The sequence below is a fragment of the Mytilus edulis genome, chromosome 2, assembly GCF_963676685.1.
Source record: "Mytilus edulis chromosome 2, xbMytEdul2.2, whole genome shotgun sequence".
Taxonomy (NCBI): Eukaryota; Metazoa; Mollusca; class Bivalvia; order Mytilida; family Mytilidae; genus Mytilus; species Mytilus edulis.
This window is the reverse complement of record NC_092345.1, coordinates 42,247,551-42,265,700: the sequence shown is the minus strand read 5'-3', so window position 1 is coordinate 42,265,700 and position 18,150 is coordinate 42,247,551. Positions and strand designations below refer to the sequence as shown.

Here is an 18,150-nt window from a genome sequence, read left to right as displayed (position 1 = left end):
GTTGTACCATATCCTGAATTTGCTTGGATTAATTTACTGAGAAATTTAAATTGTTGGAATTAATAAATAAAACACACTGTAAAATTAAATAAAAAATATGATGTGTTGTTTCAGACTCTGAAATTCAGAGTGATAGGACTTTGATCATCAGATAAATACATGGCATTTTGTTAAATCATGGGGTAGTTCATGTATGGTTGGATCAAATTGTAAAAACTCTGTTGATCATGAGATTGGTGAATGTATTCTCGCTTTTGATTAAGAATGGTTTGGTTTGTCACTCCAGAGTTCTAGGATGTTGATCATGAATTGTCATAAATTTGACAATTACTTCCTATTGGATAGATCAATTGTTATTTACCTCATAGATTTGTAAAGATTATCTTAAATTAAATTGTAGACCCCGGAGACCAGGGCCTTAAGACCTTAGAGGCGGATTTGGCAGACACAACCACAACAGTGACAGACTCTGATAACAGTCAGTCTTCAACAGGCGCTCCTCCTGATATCACACAGATTGCATCATCTTTTGAAGATGAAAACGAGGCTTACTGCAGTGACCCACCTGATCTAAATCCAGAAGATTCAGATTTGGATAAAATCGACCATCTTCCTAAAACTGTTTCTGTCACTGATACTTTAGAAATCACTGATAGCAATGGTCCACCTGATTTAACAAACTCAGAAGATTTTGATTACGGTAGTAACCAGGAGGTATTGGGAATAGAAGAATCTGATTTCCCTGATGTTATTGAAGCAGAAGCATGTAATACAGACACTGGTGATTCAGTAAATATTGAAAGTGAGACATTTTTATCAGCTCACTCTCCACAAGACTCATGTCCATTTATATCAGAATCTGGAACAGACATCTCTTTAGCTCAGGAAGTTTCAAAAACTTACCAGCTCAATAGATTTTCTGAGTCCCGTTATAGTGAAACTCTGTTAGCTGTTGCTCCTGATGATATTTTATCTGTACGTCCAGGAGATATTTTACCTGTACAGGGAGCTCAACCGATAAATGTTCATTTACAACAGCAACAACTGCTACCAATTAAACGTGGACCAGGTAGACCAAGGAAAGATGGGATAGAGTTTCTGCCTAAAAAGAAAACGTGAGTTTGGAATTTGTAAATTTGCTACTTCACTTTGATAAAAGACTTTTATAAAATTTACTTAGTCATAAGTTGGTAAAATCAATACTTTTTCAAAATTTTATGAGTTGCTAATCTTTTTTGTTGTCTGAAACTTTAGCCAATGGATCAATTAAATTTATACTTGATTTAAAGACCTTTGAGTCAATTCTTTTTATGAAATATAATGAAATAAGTCTGTAGCGAAATACATTGTCATTACTGGTAATTGGACACATTTAGTCCTTAGTCTGCATTGCTGTCTCACTGAAGATTAACCAACGTCTTGTTTCATTCAACACCCAACTCACATCTGTTAGTCTAATTTTTATAAATCCATTAAGATCTCATGGCCAAAATTATCTCTATCAGATTAAAAAGATACAAATACTTTTATGCATGGCTCTGAAAATGGTCATATCCATTAGGTCGCATCCATGAGGTAATAAATGAAAAGGTATCATAGTAAATTATCTTAATTTTTCAATTTCCCTTTTGACTGTGGCTACTGTTAGGTTCTAATCGTACACATTATACTGAAATAAATTCATATCTTACAGGAAAATAAAAAGTAGTATCAAGGGAATACACAGCATGTCACAGCATCCTAGCAGTAACTTCTCTCAGATGGAAGTTCTTGATAACAGTAGTCAAGGATCCTCCTCTCTAGGAGAAATATCTTCAGAAATCAATATGGAAAACTTTGGTATGTCAGAAGAAGAATCTAGTAAGTTATATAATAGTAGGTTGTAAACAAAAAAATGATAAAGTAGGCCTTTTGAATATAAATAGAAAATGTTGTATGAGTTGATAGTTAGAGACTTTGAATTACAGGAAGTGTTGTTATTCTGTATTTTTCATGTTTAAAGAATCAGTACCTTCTATGGGATAGAGGGCTGGAAATAAACTCATCATAGATATTAGGCTTAAATTTGTATGCCTGACACATGTTAGGTTGACTAAAGACTCATCATGTTAAAGACCAATGATGACCCAAATTACAAAAGGTTAAATTTTTTTGCTTTCTCATGTTAAAGGTATATATTTTACATAACTCTCACTTTCTCTGGGCACTCCAGCTTCCTCTACCAATAAAACCGTCCGCCAAGAAATAGCCCTAAAGTGATGCTTATAAGTGGCATTAAAACACAAAAAATTAAATCTTTACATAACTTTCAAAAACAAGTTACTGTAGGAAACTGATATCTAGTTTTCCATTTATGTTGAAATGAACATGTATTTTTGTGAACAAAGTACAACATCTTTTTCTCATGTTTATATATTTGAGTATTTTATATATGATACTTTTGCAATATACAAATTTTGTTGTTGTAGATTGTATGTATCAGTTAGAAGAAGGTGTAGATATGTAAGTAGTATTTTTACAGTTAGTTGTGAATAACTTCTTTAAACTCAAGTTAAAAATGAGCTAATTAAAAAAATAAATCATGCAAAATGTGTATTTATGCAAAGAAAAGGACAATATATGTATTTATATATTTATTCAAAGAAATCATGTTTTAAAAGGACAATTTATTATTTTTCTTGATCTTGAACAAGGTTTCAGGAGTAATTGAAGATTTAGAATTAATACAATAGCATAAACTTAAGTGGTTCTCTCAAACAATACATAAAATGGATAAGATGAATCACCAAAAATGCGGGACTACAACAGACCATATCAACGAATGACTCCTGGGGAAAATGGGCGAACAAGAACAAACAATACATTGCCCAGATGGCAGTTTTCCATTTATTTTATACTTAGTACATGTAATCATGATTATGTTGACTTTATGTTAGAGCAAAAACACCTTCTAACTTTTATACATCATTATCAATCTAAAAACAATTAAATGTTACTGTTGGAAACTGATATTAAATTTTCCACTTGTCACATTATATGAGAAATACTAGGAATTCTAGATCATGGACATATATTCTTGCCACAGAAGTACCAATATATATTTTGATATCATTTTTTTTTTTTATATATTTTCAAAATTCTGGTGTTGACCCAGATTACTTAGCCTACTGAACATGGAAATATGGTAGTGTGATCAGGGCCTGCAGTCCTATGGACACATATTCTTGATTTTTGTCTTATTTAAATATCTGAAAAAGTTGTGAAAGATACATTTATGTTGATAAAAGATTCAATTTTTATTTCCAGTCCTTTAAGGATGTGCAGTTTATGTAATTTGGCTGAAAGAAGTTTATTAGGACAAGGTGATATTTGTCGATATGAGCCAACACCTGGTTTTGATCCATCCAAACAAACATTGTCAAAATTAGATAAAAAGTTTAGTCCAGAACCTGAAGAAAAAGATGGAGAAAAAGGTCCAAAGCCTTTGACGTGGAGAAGAAATAGAGGTCCTGTTAAAGGAATAAAGTATGTATAGAAATGAATTGTTTTCATAGTTTTCATTAACCATTTGTGCTGTTCAACTAATATCCTCTTTATAAGCTTTATATTTGTCTTGTAAAAAATGAAGATGTTTTGGACAAAAAAGAAAGGATCTATATCATCATACCACCGCTCAAATAATAAGACATAATAATACATGAACCAAAAGTAAATGATATAATATAAAATCTACAAAATAATTATAGACTGTTTAATTTGATAAAACGCCACCTTTGAACAAAGACAAATGATTGTGGACTTTGAATATAACGTTCTCTTAACAGAAAAAGTTTTCTAAAGTCCAGAAGTAGAATAAGTTGTCATCTGTAATTTTATATTGATCATTGTTAGTTAATAAAAAATTATTTTGAAATTGTAAGAAATTTCTGGAAAAAAATAAATCCTATGAATTTATTACAGGGAACGAAGTAAATCTCCCAGAAGATATCCACATAACTGGGATGATGATTCCTGTTTTGTTGGAAATGAACTATCATATGTTGGTTTTACAGAAGATTTTGATACTAGTCAGCTATTTGAACTTTCAGGTTTGTATGACAATCAACAAACACAAATTGATATTGAATTTCGATGGCCTCATTTATGCCATTCTGGAGTTATTTCCCTTTATAAATAGAAAATTTATGAATTTGCCCAGGGCTCACACTACTTTAGAATTATAGGGAGAAGTGACTTCTCTTTTTGAAACTGATAGGGAGAAGTGGTGAGATTTGAAAGAGAAGTGCTCATTCGCACGGTGCGCTACATTGTTTGGATTTTACTATAAATATTTTTTCATTTTAAAAAATGTAAAGAAATTATAATATATCAATTACAATTTAATTCAAATCTATCTTGTGTATGAAATTCAGTGTTTCTCATCAAAAAATATAAAAGTTATTAAGCTAGGCCATAATATAATTAATAGTCTCAGAGTTAAGCAACTTTGAAACAATCCATAAAAAAAATAGGGAATTATATACACCAATCAATTAGATGTAACCAAAAGTCTCTTAATGTGTGTGGAATACGTAATTTTTCCCTTTTGAATCAATATTCTTCTGTCAGCTGTTCCATCCGTGCGTCCGTAGTAATTATTGTTAAAGTACGGATTTCGGTCATAGCTGGTCCGGTTCTGATCCGTAGTTTAGAAACGGTCAATGGCGGACGAATGAATGCAAGAAAATTTACAAAAATAAACGATGTTTGACAAGTTATTTGGAAAGAAACATGACGTTTTTAATGCAATAAATGGTTTAAACATTTACTGAAGGCAACTTTTATAACGTTTAAATGAAGTAACAAACTTATTTTGCCGTCGAAATTTAGGTTGATGTACGTTTTTGAGTAACAAGCACCGGAACTTGCGGAAATGTACGAAGTGATAAAAAGTTGTATTTTTATCAAATAACCTGTTTCACACTGCAAAGACAATGCTTCAACCTCTTTTCTTAAGATAATGAATCGTTTATGTCTAAATTTCATTAATTTTCAATAAAAAATTGATGTTTCATTGCCTTCATCAACTTGGTAAAAATTGAAAATGTCCGATGACGGAAGCGACTGAAAGCGAGTATCGTCAAGAACAGGGCGACTTGTTTTCACTTTGGGGGTCGGGGAAAGCGAAGTGACGGTCGGGAAAGCGACTTCTTCGCCTAAGTCGCCTGGTAGCGTGAGCCCTGAATTTGCCTTATATTTACAAGCTAGAGCATCTAAGTTCAATCTTCTTTTATTACTTTCTGCACCTTCTATGAACATAAATTTCAAAAATAGAAGTTGACATTTTAGAAAAGATTAGGATTTATAGAATATATATGATAAATATGTGAATATTTTCAGGACATGTTTGGGCCCATCACTGTTGTGCTGCTTGGTCTGAGGGAGTGGTCCAATCCTGTAATTTACTTTTGTTGTATGTGGACAAAGCTGTATTTGGTGGAATATCACAGGTAAACCATATAATGGTATCAATAGTTATAAAAATCAATGAAACACTTATGTCATCTTCAGGTGTGAACATTGTCAGAATAATGTTTTGATTTATACTTTTTTTTGCAGGTTTCTTGAGTTCCTTGGTGTCCTCTTGAAATTCCAAACAAGTATATTTAAAAAAATAGTATTTATGATTGTAGATTTAAATGATCTTATTTTGCTAATGATAATAATGCAGCAATTAAGGAAATTAATGTTGATGAAAATTAAATCCTTTAAAATGTTCTGAACTTTACCTTATATGCTTTACCTCACTTCTTTTTCAGAAATGTAATTACTGCCATAGATTTGGGTCAACTATCAAATGTCGCATTCAGAAGTGTGATAATATGTATCATTATCCCTGTGCAGCTGCAAGGGGTTGCTTTCAGGATATCAAAACTCTGACATTACTTTGTCCAGATCATACAGATCAGGCTCATGCCATAGGTGGGTATTTTATCATAGCTTAACTTGATGTTTTTGTTTATTTACAACATACCTCAAACAGATTTTTACTATTTGAGACTGAGGAAACACTTTGTCTATATGGCTGACCTCCATTGTTAAACAGGTCCTTGTGTTTACTGTTAACACTCTTGTTGGTGGACATTTCAGCTGCTAAAACTAATCTGACATGAGCATATTAAAGTTAATATTTTGCTTTAATAGTAAATGAGGAATATAGATTCCTTTCAACCTCTAGTTTATTTCCAAGAGTTGATTACTCCTACAAAATCTTACCAAAAATTGGTGATACTCTTTAATTGTTTTAAATTAGATAAGAGTACATTTACAGTACTAACTACTTAGTAAAACAGCACCTTACTTTGTCACAAATAATACTGAACTCTCTTTTAAAAAGAAACTGATGTTTTACATATGACCATGATATGAATTTATCATGCTTTTCCTTATTTTAAACTTTATAATGTTCATTTTCCAGCTGCAGAGGAAGCATTATGTGTGATATGTGACACAGTAGGAAATGTATTAGAACAGCTGTTTTGTACCAGTTGTGGACACCACTACCATAGTAATTGTCTGAATCCTGTAGTGTCCTTGACCCCAGAGGTTAGAGCCGGTTGGCAGTGTCCGGATTGTAAAGTCTGTCAAAAGTGCAGGTATAGTAATCCTTGTCATCTAGCTGAAACTTGGTACCTTTAGCAACTGATCATACTATTTTAATGTCTAAGATTTTATAAAAAGTTGATATTACTCTTTCCAAAACAAGGTTTCTCATGTCTCACTTACGATGAAATGGGAATTGCTTTTCCAATTTGCAATTTAACTTCAGTGTAAATAACTGCACATTTATTTTAGGTAAAGTTTAAGTTTGTCCTTATCTACTTCTCGACATAAGATATCAATAATACATACGTCTGAGGTTATTTCTCTGTCAGATAAAATAGTATTTCAACTGCAATTTATGCTAGTAATGAAATGACGAGTAGAATTAATGATTAATGTCAGTGTACATTTCGTTGAAATCCAGCATTATAAACCAGACATCATACCTATAAAAAGAAGTTTGCCAATCAGACAACTCTCCATAAGAGACCAAATGACACAGATATTAACAGATATAGGTCATCGTACGGCCTTCAACAACGAGTAAATTCCATACTGCATAGTCAGCTATAAAAGACCCTGAAATCACAAATGTAAAACAATTCAAACAAGAAAATTAACAGCCTAATTAATGTACGGTGCAGTCCGGTGTATCCATGCACCTAAGAACTATGACTTAACTTCATTCAACTGATAAAACCAGTAATTGAATAATATTGTGTAAACATTTATAACATACTTTTATTTGATAAAATTATCTGTTCGTTTGGTTTTACCGTCAAATTTTTTTTCAATGTGTGTCCAAAATTAGGGAAACCCTGTTCTGAGAATTCCTCCAATGTCCGGTGATTTCGTGCATGCCTTCCAAAATTGGTTATTTTGAATAAAGAAAAGATTTTCTGCTACGAAATATAGCTGAATTTGAACTGAGCACACTGCTAAGGATGCAGAGCTAAAATTATTTCAATCTTATATAAAATTGACTTAGAAATAACAAATCTTATCTGATGATGATTTTTTTTTTAATGGAGATTGGCCAAATATGGTTAATCACAGGATTGCAGTTATTATTCAACTCTTGAACTTATCAATTTTATTCTTTTTTTATCCCTTTGGAATGCTAAAACAATAACAAGAACAATTTTATTTATGTTATTGTTTTGATATGATGAAATCAGCCAATGCGTGGTATCACCTGACGCGCGAACACCGGGGACTTCACTGTACCAAAAAAATTAACGAAAAACAAATATGTTCATTCTGCAGTACAACATACACTCATGAAAAGTTAGTCAGTTGATCATTCATGTGAATGTCTACTTAAACAATTTCACTTTTTCTTTTGGTTGGAGAACTGTATGCAACTTCCATCATTTTCAGATAGTTTTCTTACAATGTTTTTTTCTTTTTTTTCAGAAAAGCTGGAGATGACAATAAAATGTTGGTTTGTGACACCTGTGATAAAGGTTACCATACATACTGCCTCAAACCAGTTATGACAACTATCCCAAAAAATGGATGGAAATGTAAAGTAAGTTTTTTGTTGAATATAATTTGAAAGCCGTTTAACACGTGATTAACCTGTTTATATGTTCATAGCATTAACCATGTAACCTGTGTCTTATTAGTCATTGTTAAATTGTTGGCAATGGTCAAAATATAAACCAATGCTTTCACATGATTGGTAATGAAACATTTATCTTCCTGAGACCAAAGGATTCTGATGTAATTAAATACAGGTTACCTAGGCCTTAAACAATGAAAAATAAGCATACCTTATAGTAAGCTAGAAAATGTGAAAAAATTCAAACGAAAAATCAACACATGGTCTAATGCTAAAAACAAAAACTGAGACTGCAATCAATGAGACACACTAGATTACACTTAATCCATTTCAACAACTGCCATTTTACGAACGAGATGAGATCCGGAATAATAGAAATATAATTCCATTGATATATGATTTACTTTCATATACATCTACATCATAGCCTTGTCCATATTTTACATACAATTTACAAAGAATTAAAATTGCCTTTTTGGTGTAGTATAATTATTTAAATGAAATGTTGCTTTTTCTAGAACTGTCGTGTATGTACAGACTGTGAGTCACGCACTCCAGGAAGTGGTCCAAGTTCTCGATGGCACCATAATTATTCTGTTTGTGATAGCTGTTACCAACAAAGAAACAAGGGACTGTTTTGTCCTGTCTGTAGAAAGGCTTACAGACAGTTTACCAGTAATGCTATGTTACTATGTACTTCCTGCAAAAAGTAAGTTTGTATTCGTTTTAAAGCTATTGTACATATATATCTCATTGATTTTCAGGGTCTCTTACAGCAAAACTTGGACTAACCATGTTTACAAATACAGATTTTTATACCCATCCGTAGTCAAAAGGGATATTAAGTGTCATCCTTGACCATCAATTTTCGTTTCCACACTCTTTAAGTTTGTCTCTGCCATACAAATTTTATAAAATTCATACAAAATGTGAAGAACCAAAAACTGGTAGACAAAGAGTTCAAGTCTTACCATACTAAAGTTATGCCCCTTTATAACTTGGAAAATTTCAAATGTTTTTGTTTACACACTAACTAAGTTTATTTCATCCAAATTTTACAAGAACTCGTACACAATGCTAAGAAGAAGCAGACAGAGTTTGAATATGATTAATGTCTTTTCTTACTTGGAAAATTGCATTAATGTCCACAGTCATATTTTAATTTTATTTCAATATGAGGCTTAAACAGTTTTGATAAAACTGAAAAATGTAGATAGGGTTATATCTTTATATTTGCCTGTTTTGCATTTCAAAATGTTGTCAGTTTAAGATGTATAATTTGTAGCTACAATCCTACTATCATTTGTAATTAGATATGAGGAAAAGGAGAGGCATGGTTTTTTTCTGTCAAAGCAACCTTTGATTATGAATTTGTTTGTAGACATGTGCACAGAGGATGTGATGAAAACATAGAGTTGTATATGGATCCTATATTAAGAGAGCAGCAACCAGAATATGTTTGTATAACCTGTAAAAATGGACCTGAGGTAAATACTTAGCCTGTTGTCAATTGGTTTTGAATCAGGGGGATAATATGCATGAATAACAACCTGTTCTCATTGATAGACCTTAACGAAGACATTTTTTTACAATGGGTTTTTCAATTTCTGCAATGACTGTAAGTGTTTTTTTTTTTTCTCAAAATAAAAATAATATACTTAGTAATAATGTATAAGTGTTTCGTATACTGAAATCTTAAGGTTGTTTATATTTAATGTATTTTATTTGTACTTGATAGATGGACATAGATCTACCATCCTATTCTTTCCCAGGACCACCTGAAGAGAGTAATGATGAATTTATGAAAGTTCCAAGTGATGATTTTATTATGAAAGGTACAAATTATAATGACGAGATATAACTACGAACAATTCTGATAGCATTGGACATATTTCTTGAGAAAAAATTACTTGTTGATCTTTTATTGTAAAAAAGGAATTATTTTCTGCTTATATCAACTTTTTAAAGGCAAGGTTAATGTGATTCACTGGCTCAAAATCTTTTTATTTTTGGTTTATTGTGTTTTAAGTCTGGGTTCCTGCAATTGCTGACACTTCATAAAAAAAAAGCATAGAAAAAAGAGCTGTTTTCCTCTTAAGGTAACAGTGTATGCGAGAACTTGGTTTAATGTTGATCTAATTGTTGATTATGAAGGAAAGTCTTTTTATAGAGTACAAGTGAGGTATTCATTGAGCGATAACCTAAAGATAAGAGTTCTTATTTTATGTCTGATTTTGGAAGAGTTGATAAAATTCTTTGGTTGAAGACACATTTCATATTGTTCTTACTGCGTATGAAAAAACCCAGATATAGAAGTAATTACTTTTTTCATTCATGTATGATTTTGATGAGTTGAAATTATAATATTACAATATTCTAGAAAATCTTGTGATATAATAGTAAGAAGATGTGGTATGATTGCGAGTCATATTGCTATCTACCAAATGAGAGAGAAGTTAGCTCCTACAAGTCACCTTCAGCAGTGAGCAAACCCCACCATATAAAGTAAGCTTCAAAAGGCCTGACATGACAAAATTTTAAACAATTCAAACAAGAAAACAGACTTGGTTTATGTACATGTTTTTATTGTTTTTTGTGTTTTTTCAACATATTTGCTGTTCACTGTTGATAAGTTATGTAATTTTTTCTCACACAGATCCAGATTATGACATTTCTTCAATAGGAGACAACTCTTCTCAGTTAGACAGTAACTTTTTCCTGAACGAGGACTCTGTTTGCAGTATGGACATTGACATTAGTGTTATAGAAAAGGTATGAAAGGATTAAACTTATTAAAACATGCATCTTCATCAAGGACATCTTCTTTACTTTGGAAAAACATGAAGATGTTGTAGGCTATCTCAAGTGGCTTGTTCATCTTCAATCTGTCCAGAGTTGACAAAATACCAATGCTATTGAGTTTCATGTTCAATCTCTAGACTTTATTTGAGTCAACAGGTGTGTCTTTTAATCATCTGAAAATGGAGAAATGTTATCAGTTTTCATCTTTAAGGTTATTCATTTCTTATCATATGCTGTTCATTTGAGCTTTATAAGATTTTCACATTGAATCCTGTAAATTGTAACTTTTAAACATTCATTTGTATAAGTGATAGGTATGTTTTATTTCCATTCAGCGATTTTAAGCCTTTTATAACAATATGATATATCGAAATTTGGTCATCAGTTGGTTGTAATCAGAAAAATTCAAAATATATGTGAATTTTATTTTAACAGATATCGCATGACCTTGACACTATTTTCTTTTCCACCAATTCAAAAAATATCTTCAATATTAAAAATATTTACTACACTACATGTACAGATTTTAAACACAGCAATAAGTCAAACAAGATGTTTTGATTTAATAATTCTTCACAGGGGGCACAGCAATTAGGACAGTCAAGCTATCCCCATCCAGAACATAGCACAGGTGGAAAGGGTGGAAAGCTTAGTGTTATGAGCAGGAAGAAATTAGCTGTAGGAAAAACAAGGGTAAGTTAAAAAGGAAACGCAATACTGATTAAAAAATTGTGTAAGGCAAAATTTGCTTAACCTGATTGTGCCAGTCACATGCAGACATGATCAAAAGGATCTAGTCAAGCATGTCATGATCAATTTTAATTTATAATTTATAAAACCCTGCACATTATTATGTATTATCTTTGAACATCAACTTTAATAGAGGTCAAACACTCAACAGAATATCTCAGTAACTGATTTGGTAAAATATTCAATTTGGCAACACTAAACAAAAGAACTTTTATGATGGATGTGCCAGCACCTTATAAAGATAATGAATAAGAGTAATGCAATAAATCAAGGTAAGTGATGCATGAACTCTTACTGGCTCTGAGGAAGTACTATCCTCTATGAAACAGCATGCTGCTCTGAATTCCCTCTAAGTAATTACATATGTAAATGTTATTAAAAGTCTGCTTATATGTACACAGTAACAATGAAACTTGAGCTCTGATGAACTCTTTAACTGACTATAATTAAAAGTTTTATTTTTGTTGTTTTTGATGTTTCATTTTTGTTGTAGAGAAAATAAGTATTCCTTTGTTGTTTTTTTCAGGGTAGACCACCATTAGCAGAAAAAAAGAAAAGAACTTCATCTTTCAGTGAAAGAAAAAGAGGAGCCAAACCCAAACTTAAGACTGGATTGGGGTCAACAGGGCCTGTAAGTTTGTATAGGAAATATTTCTTAACAGGATTTTAAGTTTTTACTAAATAATATTATTTAGCTCCCCTCTAGACCTTAGACTTACAAACTATCATGACTTTTACAAGAGGATCTTGAATTGTGGTCAGTGAGAATTTTTAATATAATTTTGGATAAATAAAGAAGTTTTATTTTAGGGTTAGATTAAAATTTAGATAAGAGTGAAGTTTGGTGCCACAAATATGTTTCCTAAACTTAAAATGATCTTATATAAGGGAAATGAATCAAACAGTTAACTGTTGCATTTGAAGGATACAATTCATTTGTAGCTTCATAAATTGAATGAATTGTATGGAATGTTTGTCTATTTTTTACTGCAGCTTGGAGTAGCAATTACAGTGGGTGAGGCCAAGGTCAAAGATGAAGATGATGAAGATGATCATCCTCAAACACTCATCATGGCTGATGCTGAGGATCACTTTGTTCTTAATCAGGTATAACAAAATTAGATATGGTTGCAGTTCTAAGTAGGTGTTTATAATGAATAAATGGAAATACTGTAGATTCATTATTATTCGTTGGATACCAAATCTTACTTATGAACAACTTATTTATATATCCTATGAATGGCAAATAATCTAAAAGGTTTTGTGCCGACTTAAGCAAATCCTGGAAATCAAATATCCACAAATATGCAAGTTTTCTTCAATTCATTAAAAAAAACAGGAGTAAATCCAAGGGTTGCAAATGACATTAATGGTACAGTTGTCAACAAAGCAACTAAAATGTGACATGACAATAAATGAGTATTCAATGGCCTTTTTTCAGGACGTCGGGATCGTGTGTTTTTAAGCTGGGGATTTAGGGATTGATCCTTTCGGAAAATGGGAATTCTTTTTCGAATTTCGGGAAGTCGGGATTTGATTTTTTAAAAATTCAGGACTTCGGGATTTCATGTTTTTAAGCCCGGGATTCCAGGATCAGGACTTTGACTAAATGTTGGAAACATTTTATCATTTTAGGATGTCTGTAAAAGTTGTGGAAGTTTTGGTAAAGGAGAAGAAGGAAAGTTAATTGTGTGTACACAATGTGGACAATGCTATCATCCATATTGTGTGGGAGTCAAGGTAAAGTTAATTATAGAACAATATAAACATTATAAAAAACAAACATTCTATGGATTGTAAAATGTGAAGATTTAGTTTAAGGACTAAGATTTTAGAAAGATCGGTATATAGTTTTTGGTGTAAATATCTTTTGAAGTTGCCATTTTTGGAATTTCTAATTGAATAAAACTTTAAATGTAAAAGTTGATATCCTCAGCCTAAAGAAAAACCTATTTGTCTGTCTGTCTGTTTGTCCGTTTGTCTGTCTTGTCCCTCTTCAGGTTAAAGTTTTGGTCAAGGTAGTTTTTGATGAAGTTGAATTCCTATCAACTTGAAACTTAATACACATGTTCCCTATGATATTATTTTTCTAATTTTAATGCCAAATTAGAGTTTTTGTCCCAATTTCACGGTCCACTGAACATAGATGATTGTGCAAGTGGGGCATCTGTGTACTATGGACACATTCTTGCTTATGTATCTTTTCTTATGTTATTTCAGGTGACTAAAGTTGTTCTCCAGAAAGGCTGGAGGTGTTTGGATTGTACAGTATGTGAAGGTTGTGGTAAACCTCATGATGAAGGACGCTTGATCTTATGTGACGAATGTGATATCAGCTATCATATATACTGTTTAGAACCACCGTTAGACCATGTACCTAAAGGCACATGGAAATGTAAATGGTGAGTGACTATCATATATACTGTTTAGAACCACCGTTAGACCATGTACCTAAAGGCACATGCAAATGGAAATGGTGAGTGACTAGGGAGGAACAGTTTCAAAAAAAAAGAAAATTGAAGAGTTTTTATGCCCCACCTACAATAGTAGAGGAGCATTATGTTTTCTGGTGTGTGCGTCCATCCGTCGGTTCAGCCGTCCGTTCGGCCTGTTTCGGGTTTCAGTTTTTGGTCAAGGTGTTTTTGATGAATTTTGAAATCCAATCAACTTGAAACTTATTACACATGTTCCCTATGATATGATCTTTCTAAATTTAAATGGCAAATTAGATTTTTACCTCATTTTCACGGTCCACTGAACATAAAAAATAGTGATAGTGCTAATGGGACATCTGTGTACTGTGGACACATTCTTGTTATTGTGATATTCTGGACATGCGTCCTGTTAAGACTTTGTAAAATTATAAATTTTTTTCAAAATATGGTCAGAAATACTACAAAGCATGTGAATTAAATTATAGAATATAATGTTAATCATATTTACTTGCAATTTTCTTTTCTTTAGCATACTGTGGATTCATTTATTTTCGTGGGTACCAATTTTGGTAGATTAAGGCAAACTAACACTTTTGTTGATATTCAATTCCGTGGTTGTGCCAAAGTCAACATAAAGTCAATAGAACTTTTTTTGATTTTTAGTGAACTTTTAAATTCCTAGTTCTCCTGTACCCATGAAATCCGCTAAAATTGGTATCCTGCAAAAAATAATGAATCAACAGTAATAGTTTAAAATCAGATCTTACAGAATTGTCTCCCCTTTACATGCAGTGCGTTGTATACATTTTAAATCAAAACCAGTAAATAAGTGCATATTTTGAATGTATGTTTATTTTCAAATTTACCACTGCCTAATTCCAAGGCAAGCTGTTTAAACTTCATATTGAAATATTAGTTCTCAAGACAACACATTAGCAGTATTTCATTTGAATAATTTGCAGGTGTGTAAAATGTGTATATTGTGGAACAACATCACCAGGGTTTGGATGTCAATGGCAGAACAATTATACACAATGTGGACCTTGTAACAGTAAAATCTGTTGTCCATGTTGTCGTAGATCATACTGTGAAGAGGAACTTATTATTCAATGTCTTGCATGTGATCGCTGGCTTCATGCATTATGTGATGGATTAAAAAATGAAGATGAAACTGAACGAGCTGCTGACTTTGGATACAATTGTAAATTCTGTCGACCAAGAACAGGACATCCAGGACCTTGTAAGTCTTTTTTTGGTATATTTGTTATGTTTATTTATAGATGTAAAAAGTTGTTTCTTGTGACTTAAAAAATTTCTTGAAAAATATGATTAATTAGAGATGAGAGCAGGCATTTGTTTATATTTGCATCTAAATAAAAAAAACTAAGTTCTTATTATTAACAGCTCATTTTAGATTTTGAATTGAAATTTCAACAGACCTCACAATGGAGATTGAAAATTGTTTAAACTCCTCCAATAACCCTCCAGTTAGGAAACATATCATTTAAATGTCATAACATCAAAGTGCTTGTTATTTTCAATATTTACTGCATGATATATGTATCTTTATGTCACTAATTAATTACTTTGTCAATTTAATTTTCAGTGCCACCGCCACCACCACCTTCACCTCCTACACCAGAAGAATTAAGGTCACCAACACCACCATTATTGCCATTATTGCCACCTCCTATACGAGAGCCAGGTAAGTTCATAACATAATAACTTATCTTTAAAAAAACCTGCCAAATATCTCTGTGTACTGCTTTTCATGATGAGTTGAATAAGTATGTCCCTTCCTTTTAGGTTTTTATTTAAAGTCAATTAAAATAGATATGAACCATTACTACCTTAAAAAAAATCACAATTGACCAATACTTATGACCTTACATTGAACCTTACTTTGTATCAATTTAAAATCAAATTGCAGGGCTCACACTACTTCAGAATTATAGGGAGAAGTGACTTCTCTTTTTGAAATTGATAGGGAGAAGTGGTGAGATTTGAAAGAGAAGTGCTCATTCGCGCGGGTGCGCTACAATGTTTGGATTTTACAATAGTATAAAGGGCCATATGTAAATAATGTTCTTTTTATGTTGTTCAATTTATATAATGAGTAAAAAATTACAATTAAAGTAACATTTGAAATTAAAAGTTGTTTAAGTTTTACTAAGGTTCTTGTGAGAAACTACCAACTAAATATCTAGGACTAAAAAAAAAAAATATTTTAAAAAATGTAAAGAAATTATATCAATTACAATTTAATTAAAAATTATTTTGTGTATGAAATTCAGCGTTTCTCATAAAATAAAATATAAAAGTTATTAAGCTGGGCCATAATATATTGATATTAGTATAATAGTCTCAGAGTTCAGCAACTTTATAATCAATAGTTTGAAACATTCATAAAAAATATAGGGAATTATATACACCAATCAATTAGATGTAACCAAAAGTCTCTTAATGTGTGTGGGATGCGTAATTTTTCCCTTTGGGGTCAATATTCTTCTGTCAGCTGTTCCATCCGTGCGTCCGTAGTAATTATTTTAAAAGTATGGATTTCGGTCATAGCTGGTACGGTTCAGATCTGTAGTTTAGAAATCGGTCAATGGCGGACGAATGCAAGAAAATTTACAAAAATAAACGATGTTTGACAAGTTATTTGGAAAGGAACATGACGGTTTTAATGCAATAAATGGATTAAACATTTACTGGAGGCAACTTTTATCACGTTTAAATGAAGTAACAAACTTATTTTGCCGCCGAAATTTAGGTTGATGTACGTTTTCGAGTAACAAGCACCGGAACTTGCGAAAATGCACGAAGTTTTATCAAATAACCTGATACACACTGCGAAGACAATCTTCAACCTCTTTTCTAAAGATAATGAATAGTTTATGTCTGAATTTCTTTAATTATCAGTAAAAAATTAATGTTTCATCAACTTGGTAAAAATTGAAAATGTCCGATGACGGAAGCGACTGAAAGCGACTTTCGTCAAGAACAGGGCGACTTGTTTTCGCTTTTGGGGGTCGGGGAAAGCGAAGTGACGGTCGGGAGGGCGACTTCTTCGCCCAAGTCGCCTGGTATCGTGAGCCCTGAATTGCAGGGTTAACTTTCAATGTTTTTACCATTTACACAATTGCTTCTTAACATAGAAATGATATTCTTTTACTGGATATATACAAAAAAGATTTTATATGGATAGACTTATTTTTTTCATGTAGAAATTCCAAAGCGATTCTTAATGGATGGAGTGTACCTTAATCAACCTGGAATTAATTTAATACAGACCTTAATGGCACAGGTACCTAAGGTCAAACGTCTACGTAAGAAGAAAGTTGTAGAACCAGAAATAGTAATGAAATCTCAGCTGGAAGGACAATTTAAAACACCATCTATTGCTAGAATGCTTTCAACTCAGTCGTCAATAGATGGAGATGAAGGTAAGATCTCAATAACTTCATTAAATTGTATGTTTGAGTGTTGGAAGGGACTTTCTAAGTATTTATATAACCAAAAACCATTTTTAGATAATTTTGCATAATGCCAATCACCAACATTCAATAATTAAACTTCCATTCCTACCCTCCCACATACATTTTAATGGAATAGCCCTTGCATGTTTATTGGATTTATGCAATATTTTGGTAGCATAAATTAAGAATGATATCTATAATGTAAGAATAAATGTGTGCAAGATTTTGTCTTGATTTGTTGGCAGTCTCCTCATATGAGGTTTCCATGCTGTTTCCTCTGTTTTAGTAACATTTTAAACATTTTAGAATAATTTGGTATTTGTTGAGACAGAGCAGGATTTGATTTTGGTGATTTGAGACCTTTTCCTTTCATTTATAAACAGAAAGTAAATGAGGCATGTTAATTGATTTCAAAATATTGACTTAAAATCACATTGTCAAGAAAACAAAAAATAAAATTATATGCATGCAGCCTATAAGAAATAAACTGCTGACTGAAAATGTACATACTTATGTCAACAACGTTTATAGTGTTTTT

The 18,150-nt window shown here is 31.9% G+C and overlaps 1 protein-coding gene across 16 annotated transcripts in view; it reads left to right on the top strand.

The window, feature by feature from the left end:
- Window positions 1-18,150, top strand: part of LOC139510179 (histone-lysine N-methyltransferase 2C-like) — a 75,704-nt gene that overhangs the window by 9,724 nt on the left and 47,830 nt on the right. For 13 of the 16 annotated variants that reach the window (XM_071296564.1, XM_071296560.1, XM_071296563.1 and 10 more), the window contains 21 exons: window positions 401-1,115; window positions 1,694-1,860; window positions 2,469-2,502; window positions 3,307-3,525; window positions 3,961-4,088; window positions 5,380-5,489; window positions 5,799-5,961; window positions 6,458-6,635; window positions 7,999-8,113; window positions 8,665-8,855; window positions 9,528-9,633; window positions 9,885-9,981; window positions 10,803-10,918; window positions 11,528-11,641; window positions 12,225-12,329; window positions 12,692-12,805; window positions 13,334-13,438; window positions 13,919-14,100; window positions 15,096-15,373; window positions 15,740-15,838; window positions 17,361-17,579. In XM_071296564.1, the coding sequence (XP_071152665.1) occupies window positions 401-1,115; window positions 1,694-1,860; window positions 2,469-2,502; window positions 3,307-3,525; window positions 3,961-4,088; window positions 5,380-5,489; window positions 5,799-5,961; window positions 6,458-6,635; window positions 7,999-8,113; window positions 8,665-8,855; window positions 9,528-9,633; window positions 9,885-9,981; window positions 10,803-10,918; window positions 11,528-11,641; window positions 12,225-12,329; window positions 12,692-12,805; window positions 13,334-13,438; window positions 13,919-14,100; window positions 15,096-15,373; window positions 15,740-15,838; window positions 17,361-17,579 (3,555 nt within the window). The remainder of the gene's footprint in view (window positions 1-400; window positions 1,116-1,693; window positions 1,861-2,468; window positions 2,503-3,306; window positions 3,526-3,960; window positions 4,089-5,379; window positions 5,490-5,798; window positions 5,962-6,457; window positions 6,636-7,998; window positions 8,114-8,664; window positions 8,856-9,527; window positions 9,634-9,884; window positions 9,982-10,802; window positions 10,919-11,527; window positions 11,642-12,224; window positions 12,330-12,691; window positions 12,806-13,333; window positions 13,439-13,918; window positions 14,101-15,095; window positions 15,374-15,739; window positions 15,839-17,360; window positions 17,580-18,150) is intronic. The other 3 variants (XM_071296561.1, XM_071296554.1, XM_071296555.1) reach the window with 1 other exon arrangement.